At 37.0% G+C, this 19,844-nt stretch overlaps 5 protein-coding genes across 9 annotated transcripts; 1 reads left to right on the top strand and 4 right to left on the bottom strand.

Annotated features, from left to right (window-relative positions):
- The first annotated feature begins 436 nt into the window (after positions 1 to 436).
- LOC107431078 (protein DETOXIFICATION 44, chloroplastic) lies at positions 437 to 5,945 on the top strand. Of its 4 annotated transcripts, XR_007237934.2 has the most exons (14): positions 455 to 953; positions 1,138 to 1,262; positions 1,655 to 1,813; positions 1,930 to 2,072; positions 2,200 to 2,335; positions 2,954 to 3,050; positions 3,165 to 3,265; positions 3,439 to 3,602; positions 3,937 to 4,008; positions 4,126 to 4,242; positions 4,686 to 4,781; positions 4,862 to 4,983; positions 5,084 to 5,423; positions 5,662 to 5,945. XR_007237934.2 is itself a non-coding variant. In XM_016041954.4 (13 exons), exons 1-13 carry the CDS (start codon positions 664 to 666, stop codon positions 5,142 to 5,144), a joined length of 1,683 nt encoding a protein of 560 aa, XP_015897440.3. In that variant the 5' UTR covers positions 455 to 663; the 3' UTR covers positions 5,145 to 5,642. The 4 variants fall into 4 exon arrangements, 1 of the variants encoding a protein (XP_015897440.3); XR_009639308.1 differs by lacking the exons at positions 5,084 to 5,423; positions 5,662 to 5,945 and adding an exon at positions 4,314 to 4,387 and having other exon boundaries at positions 437 to 953; positions 4,862 to 4,904; XM_016041954.4 differs by lacking the exon at positions 5,662 to 5,945 and having other exon boundaries at positions 5,084 to 5,642.
- Positions 5,946 to 6,277: 332 nt separating this feature from the next.
- On the bottom strand, positions 6,278 to 8,052 carry LOC107431079 (dehydration-responsive element-binding protein 2B-like). Its single transcript, XM_016041955.4, has 2 exons — positions 7,774 to 8,052; positions 6,278 to 7,525 (listed from the first exon to the last, which is right to left on the bottom strand). Exons 1-2 carry the CDS (start codon positions 7,791 to 7,793, stop codon positions 6,445 to 6,447), a joined length of 1,101 nt encoding a protein of 366 aa, XP_015897441.3. The 5' UTR covers positions 7,794 to 8,052; the 3' UTR covers positions 6,278 to 6,444.
- Positions 8,053 to 8,618: 566 nt separating this feature from the next.
- LOC107431080 (uncharacterized) lies at positions 8,619 to 11,870 on the bottom strand. 2 transcript variants are annotated; one of them, XM_016041957.4, is made up of 3 exons: positions 10,831 to 11,870; positions 10,539 to 10,636; positions 8,619 to 9,050 (listed from the first exon to the last, which is right to left on the bottom strand). In XM_016041957.4, the coding sequence occupies exons 1-2, from the start codon at positions 11,719 to 11,721 to the stop codon at positions 10,580 to 10,582; spliced, it is 948 nt and encodes a 315-aa protein (XP_015897443.3). In that variant the 5' UTR covers positions 11,722 to 11,870; the 3' UTR covers positions 8,619 to 9,050; positions 10,539 to 10,579. The 2 variants fall into 2 exon arrangements, with proteins under 2 accessions (XP_015897443.3, XP_015897442.3); XM_016041956.4 differs by having other exon boundaries at positions 8,619 to 9,038; positions 10,831 to 11,867.
- A 553-nt stretch (positions 11,871 to 12,423) lies between these two features.
- Positions 12,424 to 16,002, bottom strand: LOC107431044 (probably inactive leucine-rich repeat receptor-like protein kinase IMK2). Its single transcript, XM_016041918.4, has 2 exons — positions 13,514 to 16,002; positions 12,424 to 13,394 (listed from the first exon to the last, which is right to left on the bottom strand). Exons 1-2 carry the CDS (start codon positions 15,411 to 15,413, stop codon positions 12,766 to 12,768), a joined length of 2,529 nt encoding a protein of 842 aa, XP_015897404.3. The 5' UTR covers positions 15,414 to 16,002; the 3' UTR covers positions 12,424 to 12,765.
- A 1,985-nt stretch (positions 16,003 to 17,987) lies between these two features.
- On the bottom strand, positions 17,988 to 19,249 carry LOC107431087 (PRA1 family protein B4). The gene has a single exon (XM_016041967.4). It carries the CDS (start codon positions 19,015 to 19,017, stop codon positions 18,337 to 18,339), a length of 681 nt encoding a protein of 226 aa, XP_015897453.1. The 5' UTR covers positions 19,018 to 19,249; the 3' UTR covers positions 17,988 to 18,336.
- Positions 19,250 to 19,844: the final 595 nt, after the last annotated feature.

Below are 19,844 nucleotides of genomic sequence, written 5' to 3'. Positions count from 1 at the left end.
TCTTGATCGAAAGTTAAACTTCAATTTCAGGGAAAAACCCCTTTTCTTAAATTGTCATAAAAAAAAAAAAACCGAAGCATTAGAGGCAATACTGCAACAGAAAAATAATAATTTAATAAGACTAATTATTTAATATGCTTCAGAAAAGTGAAAAACTTGGCTTAATTGTAAGGTATGTGCCTGAGCAAGAAAAGGCACTAGTTGGAAAATAAATGCTAATGAGTTAGAGCATGCCCTAGGTGCCATAAATAAAATTGATATTTTACATTATTTATTAAAAAAATTAAGCATATTAAAAAATATATGTATGGCCATGCATATGGATTAGAAAGTCAAGCAATGAAAAAAAAAAAAAAAATTCCCTTTACAATTAAAAACAAAAAACAAAAAACAAAAAACAAAAAACAAAAAACAAAAAACAAAAAACAAAAAACAAAATGAAAGAGAAAAAAATTTAAAAACATAAATGTGGCGATTTCAGGCCCATTGGGTATTTAATAGTGACCACTATTACTCGACTCAAGGCCCACATATCAGATTCCCCGAAAAAGATATTTTTTTTTTCCTAGGCGCGAAATCTGACCGTTAGTTCGTAGAAGATAAAATTCACAAGTCCCAGCCCTCTCTTTCCCCACACACACTCTCTCTGTGTGAACTTTGACGATGGCATGCAGTCTTTCCCAGCAAATTCAAATTCTCTGGGTAAGATCTCCGCATACCAATTCATCTTCCAAATCACAAGCACTCATCAGAAGGAGCCGCAATTTTTCGTGTCGTCTTCGGACTCTCAAATCTTCGTCTCCCAGAAATTCAAGCACTTCGCCGCAAAGTTCGTCGGAAAAATCTAATTCTAAACCCCCTTTAGCACCCAATCGGGAAGATATTCCCTGCTCAAATTCGCCTTCTGGGTTTTCTCTTTTCGATTCGTTTTCTATTCGTCTTCCTCGTTTAAGGTACGCTCTTATCTCTCTGATGTATTGGGGATGTAATATTCTGCTGCTTAGAACTTTTTTTTTTTTTTTTTAATTGGAATTGGGATCAATTTGAATCTAATGGAGTCAAATATGAAGATGGGTTTTGATTTGGATTGCTTTCTTGTATTGGGATTTTGAATAAATCATTTGGAAAATTTGACAGTGATGGTATTCTTAAGTTTGATGAACTCGTGCCGGAAATATTGTCAATTGCATTGCCTGCTGCTTTGGCATTGGCTGCTGATCCTCTTGCGTCATTGGTTGATACAGCCTTTGTTGGCCATATAGGTACGAGTTTTTTGGGCGTTGGGTATTGGTATTTATTTTTCATTTGCATGAAAGAATTGGGATATCAATGGCTTTTCTATTATTTGAGTTTTACCTACTTTTCACTGGTACGACTTAATTATTTAAACTCTTTGGGTATTGAACTTGTCAATATCTATTACACTCCGCATTTTTTATTGAGCTAAGTTCCTCGAAAATAGGGACTCTGGAGTCTGAACTGGGTACATGTTGTCACCAATTTGTGGGCAATATTCAGGAGTTAAGAGTTTCTAATCTAATTAGCAACAAAAATGTTTTTGAAAATCTTGACAGTAAAGAGTATTGAGTTTTCTCTTTATCTAGCTTATCAGATGACTAAATTGTCTGCTAATTTGTCAATTATTCTTGTGTAGGATCTGCTGAATTGGCAGCAGTTGGGGTGTCAGTTTCAGTATTCAATTTAATCTCAAAGTTGTTTAATGTTCCATTGCTCAACATCACAACATCTTTTGTCGCTGAGGAGCAGGCCTCTCTTGACAAGCGCGATGACAATTTCAGTCAACTTAATGAAGGTAATTTTCTGGAATATCTGTCATATTGTATTGTCCTTTGTTTTGGGTTTTGCATGACTTCATTTTGTTTTATTTGTTTTCTTAATGAATATTTTTGGGTTTTTGGTTGCATGAAGATTTCCAAGGTAGGCGTAAAAGCAAAAAATACCTTCCCTCAGTGTCAACTTCATTAGCACTTGCTGCTAGTATTGGCATTGCTGAAGCTGTTGCTCTCTATCTTGGGTCTGGCACCTTAATGGATATCATGGGTTTACCTGCTGTATGTCAAACTCACAAGAACTACTTTTTTATACTAAATGCATTTTATGTTTTTCTTTAAAATGGTTGGTGCAATTATATGCCATGGTTGTTATTCATAAGTAGTTTATTCATGTAACTGGGTCTAGGATTCACCGATGCGAGTACCTGCTGAGCACTTCCTTACCTGGAGGGGCTTTGGTGCTCCACCAATTGTAATTGCACTTGCTGCACAAGGCACTTTTCGAGGCTTCAAGGATACAAAGACACCTCTGTATGCCGTTGGCAAGTATTGCTGCATTTCTCTATCTCTTTCTCTTGTGGTTGTGAATTCCAACTGATTTTGTTTTACTCGCCGAACTTTCAACTCTAAGCTACATCATGATGACCAATTTACCTTATTTACTTTTAGCCATAATGAAAAAAATTATATACTGTTTCTTATCACTTCCAGTTTTGCCAAGGATCCATAATGTATTTTATTCAGCAGCTCTGTAGTATAATGCTAAAACACAATGCTTGATGAGGGATAATGATATCTAAATTTTCTGGAGCTTGTTCAATATGTTTCTGTAACTACATTGGATGGAATTTAAGATGCTCCACATTATTATCTTAAGGGAAGAAGTGTTTATTAAGCTTTTGTTAATTTATTGTGCAATTTAAATTAGATTTTTCTTATTTTAACTACTGTATTTTTCTCAGATTGACTATTTATAAGTAGGCTTCTATAACTGAATTTTCAGTTTTGGCATCAATTAATTTTTCAGACTTTGAAGACCCTGTTTTTCTCTGGTTTTGTTATTGAATCTCCTCGATTGCTTGGTTGGATTTGCCCTGGCCATCTCTTGCAATAATATATGCTAGCTGTCTGACTTAAAAATATCTTCTTTGGAATGTCAGTTGCTGGCAACCTGCTTAATGCTATATTGGATCCAATTTTGATATTCATTTTCGGTCTTGGCATTGGAGGTGCTGCAATTGCTACTGTAATTTCTGAGTACGTCGTTTGATGTGGTAAACTTAATTTTACCAGTTTACTTTAAGCTTGATGTCTATCTTACATTGTACTTTATATTTTCTAACAAACTTCTCAATGAAAATCTTTCACCAGATATTTAATCGCTTTTATTCTTCTCTGGAAATTGAGTGGCGAAATATTGCTCATCTCTCCTAATATTGATGGGAGAAGGATTGCCCGCTATCTTAAATCTGGTATGTTCCCTGCCAATTAAGTTTTATAGGCAATATCACTTTACTCTTCTGTGAACCTGCAGTTAGAATAGGCAATTTTAATTCTGAAAAACAATAGCAAAATGCCTATCTTATTCAAATATATTCATCATTTATACATTTTCCAAGGAGTATAATAGGTTTTCTATTTCTAGGTGGTCTTCTTATTGGTAGAACCTTAGCAGTGCTTGTGACTATGACGCTGGCTACGTCCATGGCAGCAAGGGAAGGTCCCATACGTATGGCTGGTTATCAGATAAGCACACAAGTTTGGTTGGCTGTATCTTTGCTTACTGATGCATTAGCACTTTCTGGTCAGGTATTGGACTTTTTTAATTTAGATTATACAATGCACTTTTTTAAATTTTGGGGAACAAGTTGACCATATAATATCTCAAAAGCATCCTAGCATTTTTAGAAGCTGAACTAACTAAGTTGAAAAATTGTAATCTGTTGGTATATCTTTTATGTTCTATTTTTAATGCAAGATCTTTTGAGTTGTGAGATCGGTTATATTTGTCAAAAATTATATTGGTTGTGACCATCCTACAAAATGCAGTGAATAATATAATACGAGGGATTCCACATGTGATTAAACTTGTTATATGCAAACCTTTCTAATTTTATAGTTGAAATGCTGTTTTCTCCTACAGTCACTTCTTGCCAGTGGTTATTCCCAAGGAAATTATGAGCAATCACGCAGTGTGGTTTACAGAGTTCTACAGGTTAATAATTCCCTTTCTGTGCCCTTGTTGTAGTTATATGACCCCTTCCTCCCTCTCCCTGTATTGCATGCACCACAATTATATCTGATCCTGAATTTCCATTTCGTATTCAAGCAGATTGGTTTGGTGACAGGATTTGGTTTAGCTGTTATTTTGTTCCTTGGTTTTGGAGCATTTGCTAGTTTATTTACCACAGATTCAGAAGTTTTGGATATCACCCGGTCTGGTTTACTGGTAAGGGAAAAAAAAATGTATGCCTTGGAATCGTTTACTGGATGCATACCCATATCATGCATTCTCTGTAGATTCTAAGAGTGATCTTCCCAGAAGTTTTGGCCTAATAGTTGTGATCGTAAGCAGGTGGATGAGTAAATATGAGGTAATTATAGATTTGTCATATGTACCAATGAGTTTCTGTGTTGTTTATATTAACTAAAAGTATCTCTTTGGCAATAATAAATAAAAGCCAAATTTGATATGAAAAATGAATACTAGTCAGCTAGTAGACAATGAAAGGTACTTAATCTTGGGTAAGAAGGGAACAAAAGGGAGTACTTGGTGATTGTGATATGGATATCCGTATACTGAGAGTTAGCATCTTGTGATTAATGGGCATATGTTGATTCAAATTTCTGACATTGAAGCTTGATTTTTTTATAATATATACTCTTTTTCAGTTTGTTGCTGGGTCTCAGCCAGTGAATGCTATAGCGTTTGTTCTTGATGGGCTCTATTATGGAGTTTCAGACTTTGGATATGCTGCCTATTCCATGGTACTTCCTTGATCCTAAAATGAATGATAAATCATGTTCTCTGTTCATCTTCCTCAGTAATCTCTTTTTTGTTCGAGTAGTTGGTTGTCGGCTTAGTTTCTTCCATATTCCTACTTGTGGCTGCTCCTGCATTTGGTCTTGCTGGAGTCTGGACTGGATTGTTTCTCTTCATGTTCCTGCGTGTAATAGCTGGAGTTTGGAGGTAAAAAGCATTTCCTTCAGTAAGGCTTTTCCTTAAGTGAGGTAAATGTGTTCCTGTTCCAACCTTGAACTGCTTGTTAATAAATAAAACTCCATTCCAGGTTGGGGACGAAAAGTGGACCTTGGAAAATGGTATGGGATAAGTTGGAGCATGAAAGCTAGTGAAATGGTGCTTGAGGTTTCATCCAAAGGCTTCCGTTCTCAGCTTTTTTTGACATTGAATCCCCTTGAGATTGGTGCAAATCGAGTCAACTTTGCCAGTGCACCAGTTAAACACCAGTTTTGTCATGTGTTCGAAAGGCCCGTTGTTTTTTCGAGGCTAACAGGATCAAGGTTTCCATGTACTGAGCTTCTAACTTCTTGTTGAATTCTATTGTGTGGGGATCCAGTGACTCATGAAGGTTTTACAAACAAGTCAACTTTGCTTCCTTAATTTACCAGGTTCTAGATACTATGAGAGCTTCTTGTATATAAATTATAGGGTATAATGAGTAGCTTCCACTTATAAAAACTGTAAATCATTATGTTCTTCACTCTGATAAATAATTATTGTATTCTTATGAAAGATTCTGGAAAATTCATCGACTTTACTTGTAAAGCAAAAAATTGTAATCGGTTTATAATTGCATGTTGAATGTAGCTATTTTTTATTTTATTTTATTTTATTTTTTGGTGGCAGAAAACACTGCACAAGTGGTTTTGTTATCTTGGAGGTGGATGTTAGACCGGGAATTGTAGAATCCGAAGTTGCTCATAGATTTGTGTAAACGGTTGTTGAAACAACCAACTCTTATACCATATGTCTTTTCCTTCTCAGGTTTCAATAGATTCTCTTATCCTAAGTGGAGGTGCTTTATTGAATTGAAAGCTTTGAAAGCCAAGTTAAAAAGATTGCGAGGCAGTGATATGAAAAGAGCATTTTTTTTATATGTGACAAATTAATTCCTAGGGGACAAAAAACAATCTAACATGATTCTAAGTCTGAATATAATTTTTTTTTTTTTTTGGTGTAAATTAAGTATGAATAGAATTATCACATGACAAAATAATGGATTACATGATTGACAAATGATAATACTTCCCAAAAACTTTGCTATATCTGCTTTAACAGTAGAGAAGGAAATGAACACATTTGTGAGAAAGCAAACGATTCTGCTCTATGAAATTCCCTACAAACTTTTAACTATCTTTTTATGAACACATTTGTGAGAAAGCAAACGATTCTGCTCTATGAAATTCCCTACAAACTTTTAACTATCTTTTTTAGAATTCACAATCAAAATAATCATGTGGGAAATATGAAATTAGATGAAATTAGCTTTTGCAGAAATATCAAACACAAAAACATGTTCATCAACTTCCTTCAATACAAAGCAAAAATTGGAATTCAGCAGCCGCAAACCTACCATGCACAGCAATCAAACCCAACAACTGAAAAAATGAACGACAATCAAAAAAATCTTCATTCCCATAAATTAAGAGTCCCCTGATCTTCTGAAAAACCAAAATCATAACCGGGCCTCAAGAAATCTAAGCTGCAATCAAAGTCTAAATATGGTTCCTCCAGATTATACAAGCTACCACACTCAGACTCATTAGCATTTGGTCTCTGTATCTGGCTAGAACCATTAGACTGTTTTCCCCATTGACGGTCCCAAAAATCAATTTTAAATGTCTCATCTGTTGCCCAATTTGGCAAGCAACCAGGGTTACTATCAGAACTACCGAATCTACAGGAATCCTTAACTTTGTCCTGCACATCAGAACTTGTATAGCTATCACTTAAGCTGTGACTGCTATTAGAGTTCAGAGTTTTTGCAACATCTTCCTCCATTTCTTCCCTCTTCACCGGTTTCTCAAATCCAACCCCCTTACAAGGCTTTAAACGCTCAGCATCCATATTAAAACCACGGCAATAAACGTCTTCCAATTCAATCTTAACATGATTAGCAGGACTATAGTCTTCTCTCTTATTGCTGTCAACTTCCAGCGTTGGCTTTTTGGCCAAGCAATCCGATTCTGATTGATAATGGTTCATCTTCAACTCTTCAGTGAAGCTTTCAGTTTCAGAACTGTTTGACGTTGTTGTTTGAGACTCAGCAGGAACCGTTTTAGTTCGAATCGAAGATGATGCTTTGGAGGAATGGATTGGATAGCCAGGGAAGTTGAGGCGAGCAGCAGAACCATATATGGCCTTGGCTGCTTCATCATAAGCCAAGGCTGCTTCAAGTGCAGTAGAGAAAGTACCAAGCCAAAGCCGACTACCTTTTCTTGAACCAATATTTTTATCAATTGGTTCTCTGATTTCAGCAACCCACTTTCCCCAAGTCCTTTGTCTAACCCCTCTGTAATAGTGATCAGAGTTCTCAGGTCCACCTTTTCCTTTCATGCAACCTTTTTTGGACCCCTTGGCTGGACTCTTTGGGTTACTTTTTACTCCATCTTTTGCTTCTGGAACCAGTTGGTCATTGTACAACTTCCATTTTTCAAGAGAATCAACCACTGAATCGTTTCCATTGCGTCTCTTCCTCGATTTCTTGTTCCTGAAATCAATCCCACCAAGAAAAGAAAAAAAATATCTAGAAATTTAAAACCTGTATCTATGTAAGAAAAGAAAAATGAAAAAAAAAACCCAACAACTCTAACTCATTGTAACAAAATATCAAACACCAAAAGTCCATGAAAAAAGCACATCAAAATACTTGAACAAAAACAAAATAGTAAAAGTAGATAAATAATTCACAGCAAAGAGAGAAAGAACAACAAAATGGTAGACAAATAATAAACTCACCCATCCATAGTCTCTGACATGATTTAAGCGCCTTGAAGATTATTTTTATTTTTATTTTTATTTTAATTATTATTATTATTATTATTTTGGATAAAAAGTTGGGTGTTATTGATTTTCAGAGTGGCAAAAGTAAAGGAATATACTTGGGAGGGTTTATGGAGGGTTTATGAGACTATTTGATATGAGGGAAAGGAAGACTAGAAGAGCCTGTCCTATCTTGGAAACGAAGAAACCAGGGCTTTCTTTGGGGTTTCGGTTTGTTATTCCCGAGGCGGATATATAAATTTTGATAATTTTATAATTAATATTACGATCATGGCTTACGTAATCTGTATAATTGCGGCCGCTACTGGGACACGTGTCTCTTCCCAGTACGTACTTCTGATTTGTACCTCGGTCGTTTTCTTGCACATTAAGAAAATGAATTTGGACTTTTATGGATTTTACTTTCTTCCGATTTTGCCCACACAAATTTTATATAATTCCATTTGAGACCATCACTTCTTCACATAAATAAATAAATAAAAACCCTTAAAAGTAGAAGGTTAGATCTCGTACTCCAACGTACACCCAGTGGAGCACCCATTTTTACCAAAACTACTTGATAAATAAATTAATAATTATTATTATTATTATTATTTATCCAAAAGTGACCAGTAACATGATTTTTCTCACATTATTAAAAGAGAAAAAATTAAAATTAAAACTTTTATTTCGCCAAGATAAAATATATCATAAAACGATCATGTAACCAATAGCTACCATCACCACCAAGAACTCTTCGTTAAGATGAACAGCTTCTTGTTTCTCCTCATCTGAGCAATAAAATTATTGGCCAGCCGGAATAAATTTGCAAAAAATATGAACTTCAAAGTTTGAAATAATTTTCTACAGGAACTCTATGATTTCATTTCCTCTTAATGTTTATAAGATAAGAGATCAAAATATTGTACAACCCATTTGCTTTATATTCCTCTTATGATACAAGAGAGAGTTCCTGACGAAGTGAAATGAGCAAAAGAGATGGTAATACACAGGGCTGATAGAGACATAAGAGCTGGAAATATTCTTGGAATGGAGGCAGCATATAGCCATCCAAATCTTCGAGACTAACAAAATGTGCCAAAGACTAGCTCAGAATGAAAGGAGATTCTACAATTTCTTCATTCCAAAATCACCCAAAAGAATCCATCACACATCATTAGCAATGCCATGAAAGCTGGATCTTTCTCATATCAGCAATAAGCATCAAATCCGGCACATTGCTGCATTATCAACTCCAAAAGAAAACACGATAAAAGTGAGATATTGAAAGCTGAAATGCAGAGTCACAAAATAACTCCACATCTTGCAAAGGAAAGTTTCGCTTATCATGTGATGATGGATCAGTTACAGATGCTATAGAAAATGAAAGTTAATGCAAAGTTGTCGCCAAGTTTTTGTTTATTTATTTATTCATTCATATATATATATATATATATATTTTTTTTTTTTTTAATCATGGTCGTCACCAAGCTATTCGTTTAACTTTCGACAGGGTCTTTATTTTCATTATGGAAAAGGTTCCTTTTATATAGTAATTTGGAAGGGAAATAATTAGAATAACTTTTCTAATTTATTCATTGTTTTCATAACCCAATGACCAACGATGGATTTTGGAATTATCTAACAAAATACCGAAGGAAATAACAAAAAACATGGGATTGAAACCGGAATAATTGAATTTAAGCCACATGACAAAGAAACTAAAATCAAGTACATAAAAGAAATCTTCAGGGACCAAATCCTATATAGCAATTCACAGAAATAGAACATTATTCAGAAACTAAAATCAAGTATAAATATGAAAATCAATATGTAAAATAGAAACTAAAACGGAATTCAAATAATAGATATATTATAGACCCTTTTCATGGAACGTTGAAAAACAAAATTAAAACAACTTGAAGTTCCTCCTAAGCCCCAATGCTAAACAACAAAGTCTTTCTTGCTAGAAAGGTTATAGGGGGTAATAATAAAAACTAGGCACTTTATCCCAGGAATAACCCGCTTTATATGCATGGGGATAACAAATTTTCATATCTTGAAGCACTGATTTAACCAAAAAACAATTTTTAGAACATATCCAAGTAGAAAATCCCTCTTCCTATTCCTAAAATACATACAAGGAGAAATAAATATAACCCACAATGAATATTGGAATAACTGAAGGATTACATTAAAATGCATGGCCTTCCTCTAAAAGACTGGATTTTTTGAGTAGGTCACCAAATGCAAATCTGAGCATCAAACAGATTCTAACATTTGAGGAACCTAGGGTGACTTGCATCCTTCAGGAGATCCCTATCTTCAAGGGCTTTATACATAAAACTTGTAATAACTCATCAAGCTAGTTTTATTGAAACTAATAGCATAATGGCATTTGTGAATTAACAGCCATTAATGTATCTAAACGATTGAAAAAAATTGTCCAATTTGACAACCATTTACTGAAACAAATGAACATATTGTGCATCATCTATTAATTTCAACTTAAACCAGTTGAATTTCAAATGTAAAGTTGACCCAGGTCTCTAAATCCCTTTCCCTACTTCTCCAAATGCATCTCCCTACTATTTCTTTTAATAGATCAGAAGGTCGTTTTCAGTCGCAGATAACTATGTAATGTTTAAGTGTGATTATTATCTAAAAAGCCAGTAATAGATGATCCTCACACTCAATAAATGCAGGCAATAAGCTAAAAATAATAATTAAAAAAAAATTACCTGTATGACCAAAAATAACACAACAAGCAGGAATGAAGCACTTATTCCAACGCCGCAGACCTAGCAACTTTGTACCTTAGCTTTCTATTATGATTTTCCTGTCAATGTTTGGAAAAGATATTAAATTAAAAAAAAAAAAAAAAAGGAAGAAGAAATAACTTTATTTAATTTAAAGACTACCATTTGCCAATTAAAGAATAACATAGCAAACAAAATGGGAAAAAAATTGCTTAAATTTTTTCAATCATCATGTAGAAATGTCCACTAGTAATTATATATAAATGTGATATACCTGCTCAAGAACCCTAGCGGAGCTCTTCTCCGCAAGCCTCGCCAAGCTCTCAACTTTATTAAGCATCTTCGAGTACAAGTCCTCCAACACAGCAGTATAATTCACGGCCTCAGAACCCATCAGCCTACTCAACCTTCCTACCTCGAACCCTTCAGCGCACATATCCAATTCCCTCTGGTCCTTCGAGAACAGCTTCATGCCACCCAAAGTGTCGTCGTTTTGGTCCTCGCTCATCGGCGAAGTCCTCAATTCGCAGGGCAAGATTGGGAATGGTGAATTAGGGCTAAAAGAGCCGTAATGCCCACGAAACGCAGGCCCAATGTTGACAATGTCGATAGATTTGGGCTCGAAAGAGCCTGTAGAAGTACGGAACTGGTAAGCCCTGTACTCGTGAGTGTGGATGGTTTGGTCCTGTAACGGAGAAGCCAATAGGAGGAAGACGCAAGGGTTTAGATTGGTGTTGCCCAACGCGTTCTTTACGGGGAACGAGAGATGGGTATTGGAGGAGAGAGAAGAGGTGACCGAGAATTCTCTGAACGACGGTCGGATATGGGTTTTCCGGCGACCGGAGAACCATCCGATGAGGGAATGTTGCTGGTCTAGATCGCCCAAGAGGCGACGGAGGGTGAGAGGGTCGATTTGCCCGGCAGAGTCGTAGAAACTGTGAGTCGTGCCGGAGCAGAGGAATCCGGTAATAGTGGCGATCGGAGAGGAGGAATCGGAAAGGGATGACGAAGACGCGTGATCGTCGGAGAGGTTGGAAGGGGCGATGTGGGTGACGTGGCCGAATAATAGGCCATCAACGGCACCATGAGAGAACGAGAACCGTTGGATGATGGAGGCTAGGGTTGGCCCTGAGATTGCAATTTTTTGTAAAGTCAAGTCGTCCATGGCTGTTTCTTTCAGAGGGATCAGGCGGAGTCGAAGAGAGAAATAGAGAAAGAGAGAGTTAACAAAGTCCTTTTACACGACCCGAGGACCCGAGAAGTGGATAACCGGGACAGACGGAGCTGGGTCCGAGGTTAACGCGGCTCATCACACATTTTTTTTATTATATTATGGAAAGTCCCGGCAAAAAAATAAATAAACTATTACGGGTTGGTTTATTGTAAAAATTTAATCCAGTCCTATAATTAATTAATTAAAAAACAATATATTCAACATGGGCTTGAAACATGAAGTAGATGGTTTAAATAGTTGAGCATTTTTATTGTCCTTGATCAAAATATGAATTGTTCTCGATCAAAATATGAATTTGATCACGTACCATACCATACGGAGTAGAAAGAAATTTTAAATAATTTGTAAATTGAGAAAAAATAAATGATCCCCCCAGTTACTAAATTGATAATGACACATCTGGTTTGTCTGGTTTCTTTACTATTTAGCTTTTCAGTACTCTTCTAATTAAATTTCCTCAATGCTGATTAGATATATAACTTATTCTTTTAATGGAAAATAAGAATTTTTTTCTCATCCCTTTCTCATTCATTTTTTCTTGCACTCTCTTTTTTTTTTCCCCGAAAATAAGAGAAAATTTAATAAAAAAAAATATTAACTTACAAACAATGAATTAACAGTCGTGAGAAAGAATTAAACAATACTCAAAAAATATTGAATTAACATTCCTCTGCTTTTGACATAAACGCTTAGAAAAAACAAAATTCAAAAGAAAATATTATTGTCTCCTCGATATAAATAACAAGAATACTTAAAAACTTGTATATATACATATTACTACCAATCAATAATAAGAATCAAAGAATATATATGACTAACCAAGGAATAATTCCCCAAAAAAAAAAAAAAATAAAATAAAATAAAATATGACTAACCAAAGAATATTATATATATTATGACAACGCTTTTCTTTCCCCTCCCTTCTTCTATATCATATAAAATAACCGATGAACAAAATAATTCCTTTCATCACCATCATTCACTTGTGGACGACGGAGCTTTGGCCGTTTCTTCGCCTGGACTAGCAGCAGCCGCAGCCGCAGCCTCTGGCTTAATCTCCTCTAGCTGTTGGAGGACCTGCTGAACTTCTGGCCTTGCTGCTGGTGAAGGATCAACACAGTGCAGAGCCAACTTCAATGTGTTGAGAAGCTCATCACCAATAGCTGGTGCATCCCTCATCAGCTCCAAGTCAAAAACTTCATTTGTCCACTCCTCCTTCACAATGGATGCAACCCACTGTGGCAAATCCATCCCATTCATGGGTTCTCCAGGGGATTTCCCTGTTAGGAGCTCCAATATGATCACTCCAAGGCTATAAACATCAGTCTTAGTGTTGGTCTTCTTGGTCTTGGAGAGCTCTGGCGCATTGTAGCCAAGAGATCCTGCTGTGGCAATCACATTGGTATTGGCAGCATTAGTCATGAGCCGAGAAAGGCCGAAATCTGCAATGTGGGAATTGTTCTGCTCATCAAGAAGTATATTGCTAGATGTCAGATTCCCATGAACAATGTTCTCCTGGTTGTGGAGGTAGTTTAGTCCCCTAGTCACTCCCATTGCTATGTTCATCCTTGTTGGCCAATCTATCACGGTTTCCGGTCCTCGAGCTGCAAACAAGTATGAATTACGCATATCATATCAAGAATATAATATCAATTAGCAAGATAAATAAGACATATCCATCTACTTAATATTTGGTACAGACTAATTTGCTACTTTTACTCACCATGAAGGAAAGAGGCAAGGCTACCCTTAGGCATGTAGTCAAAGACAAGTAGCTTCTCTCCCTTAGGTCCCAAGTAATATGCCCTGAGAGCTAGGAGATTTGCATGTCTAATTTTGCCAATCGCAGCAGCCTCAGCTTCAAACTCTTTTTGCCCCTTAGTTGTCTTTTCTCTCAGACGCTTCACTGCAACTTGATTCCCATCCTCCAATGTTGCTTTATAAGCTGTACCATAAGTGCTCTTCCCCATTATCTCAGCCGTTGCACACAGCAAATCATCAGCTGTGAAAACAAATGGCCCATCAAAGTGAACCAGTTTCCCACCCGCTTCGCCAGCCGATTCGATTTCCGAGCCCGCAGAAATCGCCTTCTCAGCGCTCCCACCTGCTGCTGCAGCCTGCTTGGAAGATTTATCCGTCTTTCCTTTCATAGCAGCTTTTTTCTTGATGAAACAACATAGCAGAATGCAGCACAGCAGTAGAAGAATCACAAGGAGGATACCGGCTGCTATGAGAATTATGTCCTTGGTGCTTAGCTTGTGGTGATGGGGTTCCTTTGGAATTTCTGGTGATGGAGCTGGAGGGTTCTCAGTTGGGGAAGTGGAACATGGAGTTGAAATGCTATACCCACAGAGCTGAAGATTCCCAACGAAAGAGCTCTTATTGAACTTTTTAGTCAGGAGAGATGGGACGGAACCAGACAAATTGTTATAAGAAACATTGAAAGAAGTGAGATTGGATAGGCTGGCAAGTGAATCTGGAATTTCTCCAGTAAAATTGTTTCCAGACAAATCAAGCTGGTTGATTCCTGAGATGTTGGAAATGGTTGCTGGAATTTGACCACTGAATTGATTATTCTTTAGGTTGAGTACCGAGAGGTTCTGCAGTCTGTCTATGGTTTTTGGGATTTGGTTATCAAGCCTATTACTGCCTAAATTCAAGGATACCAAGGATGAGAGGTTAGAAATACTAGCAGGAAAGCTTCCATTAATGGCATTGCTTGACAAATCTAGTACTTGGAGCCTTGTCAGTCTGCCTAATTCATTGGGTATGATCCCTGAAATCTGGTTATTGCTAAGAGAAATCTGTTGAAGCAAGCCCAATTTGCTAAGAGAAACAGGGATAGTTCCAGAGAGTTTATTATGATCAAGAGTCAAGAACTGAAGTTGGTAGGCTCTATTTCCTATCCCACCCCAACTATTTGGAATAGAACCAGACAGATTGTTTTGTTGCAGAGCGAGGATGGTAAGGGAAGAGGACCTAGTGAGACTGCTTGGGATTGAACCAGAAAGTGAATTAAAGCTCAAATTGACTCTAAATAACCTGGTGGAATTTGCAATACTAGGAGGGATTGGACCAGTGAGTGAATTGTTGCTCAGATCAAGAGTTTGAAGGACAGGACAGTTACCAATTGTTGGTGGGATTGACCCAGAAAGTCTGTTGTTGAAGAGGTAAACACCTCTGAGATTGGGAAGGAACCCAAAAGCCATAGGAACATTTCCAGCAAGAACATTGTCATGGAGGCTAATCTTCCTAAGAGCTTGAAGCTGACCAATCTTCTCAGAGATTCGACCACCAAGTCCCTTCCATGGAAGCTGAATGGCAATAACTTGTCCTTTAACACATTTGATTCCTATCCACCCACCAGAACAAGCTCCATAGCCACTGTCATTCCAGCTTCGCAGAACTCCTCTGAGATCAATAAGTTCATGCTTGAAGGCCCGAAGTGCTTGGTAATCAGCTTGGGTAACAATCACCCCGTCTTGTCCTGAAACATGTTGAGAAGAGAAAACAAGAAGCTGAACAAATATTAAGGCATAGATGAAGAATTTTTTTGTAGAAAAACCGAAAGAAGTAAATGGGTAACTAATGCCATGCAAAAATAACATATTTTCCATGAACATAGACGCGATTATTTGCAAGAAATATTCAAAGAAAAGAAGGGAAAAAGAAGGAGAAAGGAAGGATTGATAATCGTAATTCTAATCTTTTCTCTTCTTCTCTCCTATTTTTATTTATTTATTTTTCTTCAAGCTCTCTCTCTAACCTTTTTTTTTTCCCAAGAAAGTATGGAAATGAACAATGAAAGGAGGAAAAGCTAAATAAGGAAGAGATAATTTGAGAAAGAAACGGGTCTGAAGTGATGAAGCATGTGAGAGACTGAGGATGAGAGAGAAGATAAAAATTAAAGAATATTGTTTTTTGCGGAGAGATGAAGATCGGACATTGAGTCAGTAAGACATGGGGACATTGTCTTCAATCTTCTTTTCTAGTTTATCCCCAACGGCTAGTTTTTTATGTTTTTTTTTTCCTTACAAAGTAACGGTTTGGGTTGAAGAAAAACACCCAGTCAGTCTTAGCAATGGGAACCAGAGTCTCTAACGGCTATATTTTTCATGGGCCACCGCCGTACGACAATTAAAAACAGTTTTACGAACTTGCCACTGCGGCGGGAATCTCGGTACGACCATAAATGGACTTCTTGACTTGATTACTTTTGGTACGGCATCTTTTAGGCCTCGGCCCGATTTCTAGAAGACTTTTGCGGCTCAGGAAAAGCACGATGATGAAGAGGGAAATTTTTTTTTTTTTTTTTTAAAGAAATTATTGTTTTAATATTTTTTATCTTGGGTTGGTAAAAGTAAAATTAGGTTAAGTTAGCGACTCCGCGATCCCCATGGGTTGGTTTGTAACATCAAGTTGGATTTTAATAAAAAAGCATCATTCATTCTTCCTTTTGGATTGGCCAAGTTTCCAGCACTGTACTTATGGAAGGCTTTTTGGGGTAGACAGGCCGATTATTAATCTTATTTTGCTTTTCACAGTATTTTAGACAACCTTTCAAGCAAAAAGTATTTTAGACAACCTAGTTCTGATGTTTAACGAATTTGCAGTACCATGATATGGTAAAGGTGTTGAATTGTTTTTACAGCCTTGGAATCGGACCAGGAATTTGGATTTTGGTACTTCATTGTCAAACAAATTTGGCCTTAATCACATCCCCTTTATTCATTCTTTTTTTTTTTCCGGTTTGGATCGCCAAGGTATTTTTTCTAGTTCAGAGCAACACAATTCTGTGGAAAAAAAAAAAAAAAAGAAGCTTTTCATTATAGTTTGATTGCAGTACAAAATTTTATTTTTTGTTCGTCATATTTTTGCCAGTTGAAATTAACACCATCGTAGCAATTGCAGCTTGTTCTTACCCTCCTAAAATTCTCTTATCGAATGCCGTAGAAACGTTTTTGTTTACGTTTACAATCGTTCATTCTTCAAATTCCCACCGTGTTGTCGAAAAGAAGTTTGATCATCATGCCACCATCTATGGCATTGAGCAGAAGCATCTTAGTGGGGCGTCTGGGGCATGTGCGCATGCTAGAAGTGGCCGAATAAGACTTCGTTGATCTTATTACTACATAGTCAATTTGAACAATTATAACTTAGCCCCATTTTAGGTATGGTCCATTTTTAGCTATACATATATTTTCACAAATAAACTATCCCAAGCTCATTATCCTAGATATTTCTACACTATAATCATGATCATAATGGAGAAAATGCCAATTTAAGTTTAATGGATTCAAAAGGATATTACAGCAAGGAGTGGAATTATAAATTCTCACGTTCTCATCCAATAAACAATATTATCCACAAATCGTTCTAATATTGAAGAGAACAATCTATTTTTTCCATACGATTCATATGAGAACCCACCCAAAACAAAAAAAAACTGAGTAAATTGTTTAATTTGTTGAAAAAATTAACATTTTATGGAAGTACCATGCAACAGCGTACAATTATTCTGCATGATAAATCCCAAAGATCGAAACTTACTTTCTCCATTGATCCAACTAAATTTTGTTCTAGGATATAAAACTTCAAAATTTTACTAAACAAAAGAAAGAATTAAAACCTAAACTGAACTGGAGAAAACAGCTTTAGTACATAATGAGCTCATAGTGAAGGAGAACAGCAAGAAGACCAAAAGTCACTAAAGCTAGAACTTATTATATTCACTTAAAATCTGAACAAAAGGAAAATTTAAGAACTACCAAATGACATGATCTAATTGAAACCCAAACGTGCTATCTCCAAGGCATTCTCCGCAGCTTGTTTAAAGATAGAAACCATGAACACCTCCTTCACCATCATATGCCGGCCCATAATACAAAGTTCATGTAAACAAAAATGTGGAGACTGAATCTACCCCATAAAACATGTCAAATGATTCATCTGCAATATCCTAAATCAAACACAACATCATAACATAAACAGTCTCTACCAAGATCAAAGCTTTATGCCCCTGGAGCACCAACCCATAAGACAATTCTTAAATACGATCTTTGTAAACCAAATAAACAGATCTGAACCTAATTCATATGGAAAAACCCTGAAGACTATATAATTAGCTCGATTTTTGACAACGGGAAAAAAAAGTACATATATATCTCCAAATCCATTCCCATACTGATATGCCAAAATTAGAACAAAAAATAAATATGTATTGTAATCAAGATTACAAATTTTGTACCATATTAAATCCACTTAATCGAACAAAGTGAATAGGGAACTTGTAGATTCAACATCAAAAAAAGTATCGAAATTTCTAACTAAAAATAGAATAAAAGAACACAGATCCATACAAAATGGCATTGCAGTATCCAATCCTATAGTTTTTTGTAAGACAAAAACTTGTCAAACTTTATTCTCTACCGGAAAGCTAAATTTTTTTCAAATGAACAAAGAACAATATGTATATGCGTATGTATTACCCAGAAACACGTTTCCATCTCCACGATCCCATTAATCACAATCCAGATTGGTTTGTCATCAGACGCGTGCAGCGACCATAGGCGCAGTGGCAGTGGCGGCATTGGAGGCAGCGGTACTGAGAAAAGAGAGGAATCCAGTGGAGGCGTTATTCTCCGGCTCATCCAAGAAAAGATCCTCCGGAACCCTAAACGCACCGTGGACACAGACAACAGCGAATCCGACCATGAGAGCCGAGATCAGGAGCGATCCGACACTGGTAAGAAAGATCACGAACACGCTGAGTCCGATCAAGCCCCAGAGTGTCTGCGTGTCGGTGAATGTACGGCCAAAGATGACAAGCGGCTGATCGGACGGACGGAAAAGGTAGAGGAAGAGCCACGCGGAGAGGAGACCAAGGAGGACCAAAAGGGAAAAAGGGTTAGTGAGGAGGGAAACGGCGAGGATAGCGGCGACGACGGCGAGGTAATTAACGCGGAAATAGGAATAGTTCTTGCGGATACGAAGAGTGGCTTCGGAGAAGGACTCAGGCTTGGCAAAACCGTTACGGTCAACGAGCTCAGACCAAGGACGGCGCTGTGAAAGGCCGTGGCGGAGAGAGTCGGAGAGGTGGCCGAGGAATGCACGGAAAGCGGGAGTGGCGATCGGAGGTTGGGATTCGACGGAGGTGGCAGTGGATGAAGTGGTAGTTGTGGGTTGGGAATTTGAGATTGGCAGTACGGCCGGAGATTGAACCGCCATTTTCGTTCAGATCTTGGAAGAAATCTGAAGAGGAAACAAAAGAAGAAAAAAAAAAAATCTAAGAAATTTGGTAAATCAGAGAAAGCTTAGGAGACAAGAATGGGGTTTTAATTGGAAGAGAGAGATAAGGGGTCTAAGATTAGGGAGAGGCGAGGAATGTGCGAAGAAAAAGAGAGACGTTTTACCGTTCACGCTTCCTTTGGGGGCTTTTTTATTTTATTTTTTCGCTTTCTCTTTACGGTACCGCCGACAAGTTGATATTAGGAAGCGTAAGGGGCTTAAAAGTCAATTACTTGGCCTCGTATCGCTCCAATCAATTACACGTGTCCAGACCAACCCCGATTCTATTTCTGTATTTACGCGTCCACTTGGCATATGCCATTACGACTCTTTCTCCAGTCCGTTTCTGTTTTAACTAGACTCGCTAATACCTAATTATTATTGCAAATTCACCGGAAAAAAAAAAAATTATTATTGCACATGCTTATTTGCAACAACAGTGTAGAATCATACCCTTTTCATATTCAACTAATTCGTGTTTCAATGACATGGTAAGGGGTTGGATTTTCAATAGGTCACCATCCTGTAAAAGAGACAAGCTTGGCAAGAACAAAGAAACTAAACTACATCAATCTAGTTAGCATAATTTTAGTTTCTATACATAATTATCGTAGCCGATTGAAGAGCCAAGCTAGCTGGTCAGTCGTTTCTACTTGGACTCATTTGTAAAAATGCAACCATCTTAATGCCCTCACTTCAGTGGCAGGCTATAGCCACTTAGCCCACCAGAGCATTTCTAAACATCACCACTCTCTTTTCACACATTT

The sequence above is a fragment of the Ziziphus jujuba genome, chromosome 6, assembly GCF_031755915.1.
Source record: "Ziziphus jujuba cultivar Dongzao chromosome 6, ASM3175591v1".
Classification (NCBI taxonomy): Eukaryota; Viridiplantae; Streptophyta; class Magnoliopsida; order Rosales; family Rhamnaceae; genus Ziziphus; species Ziziphus jujuba.
This window is presented reverse-complemented; position numbering and strand designations above follow the sequence as displayed.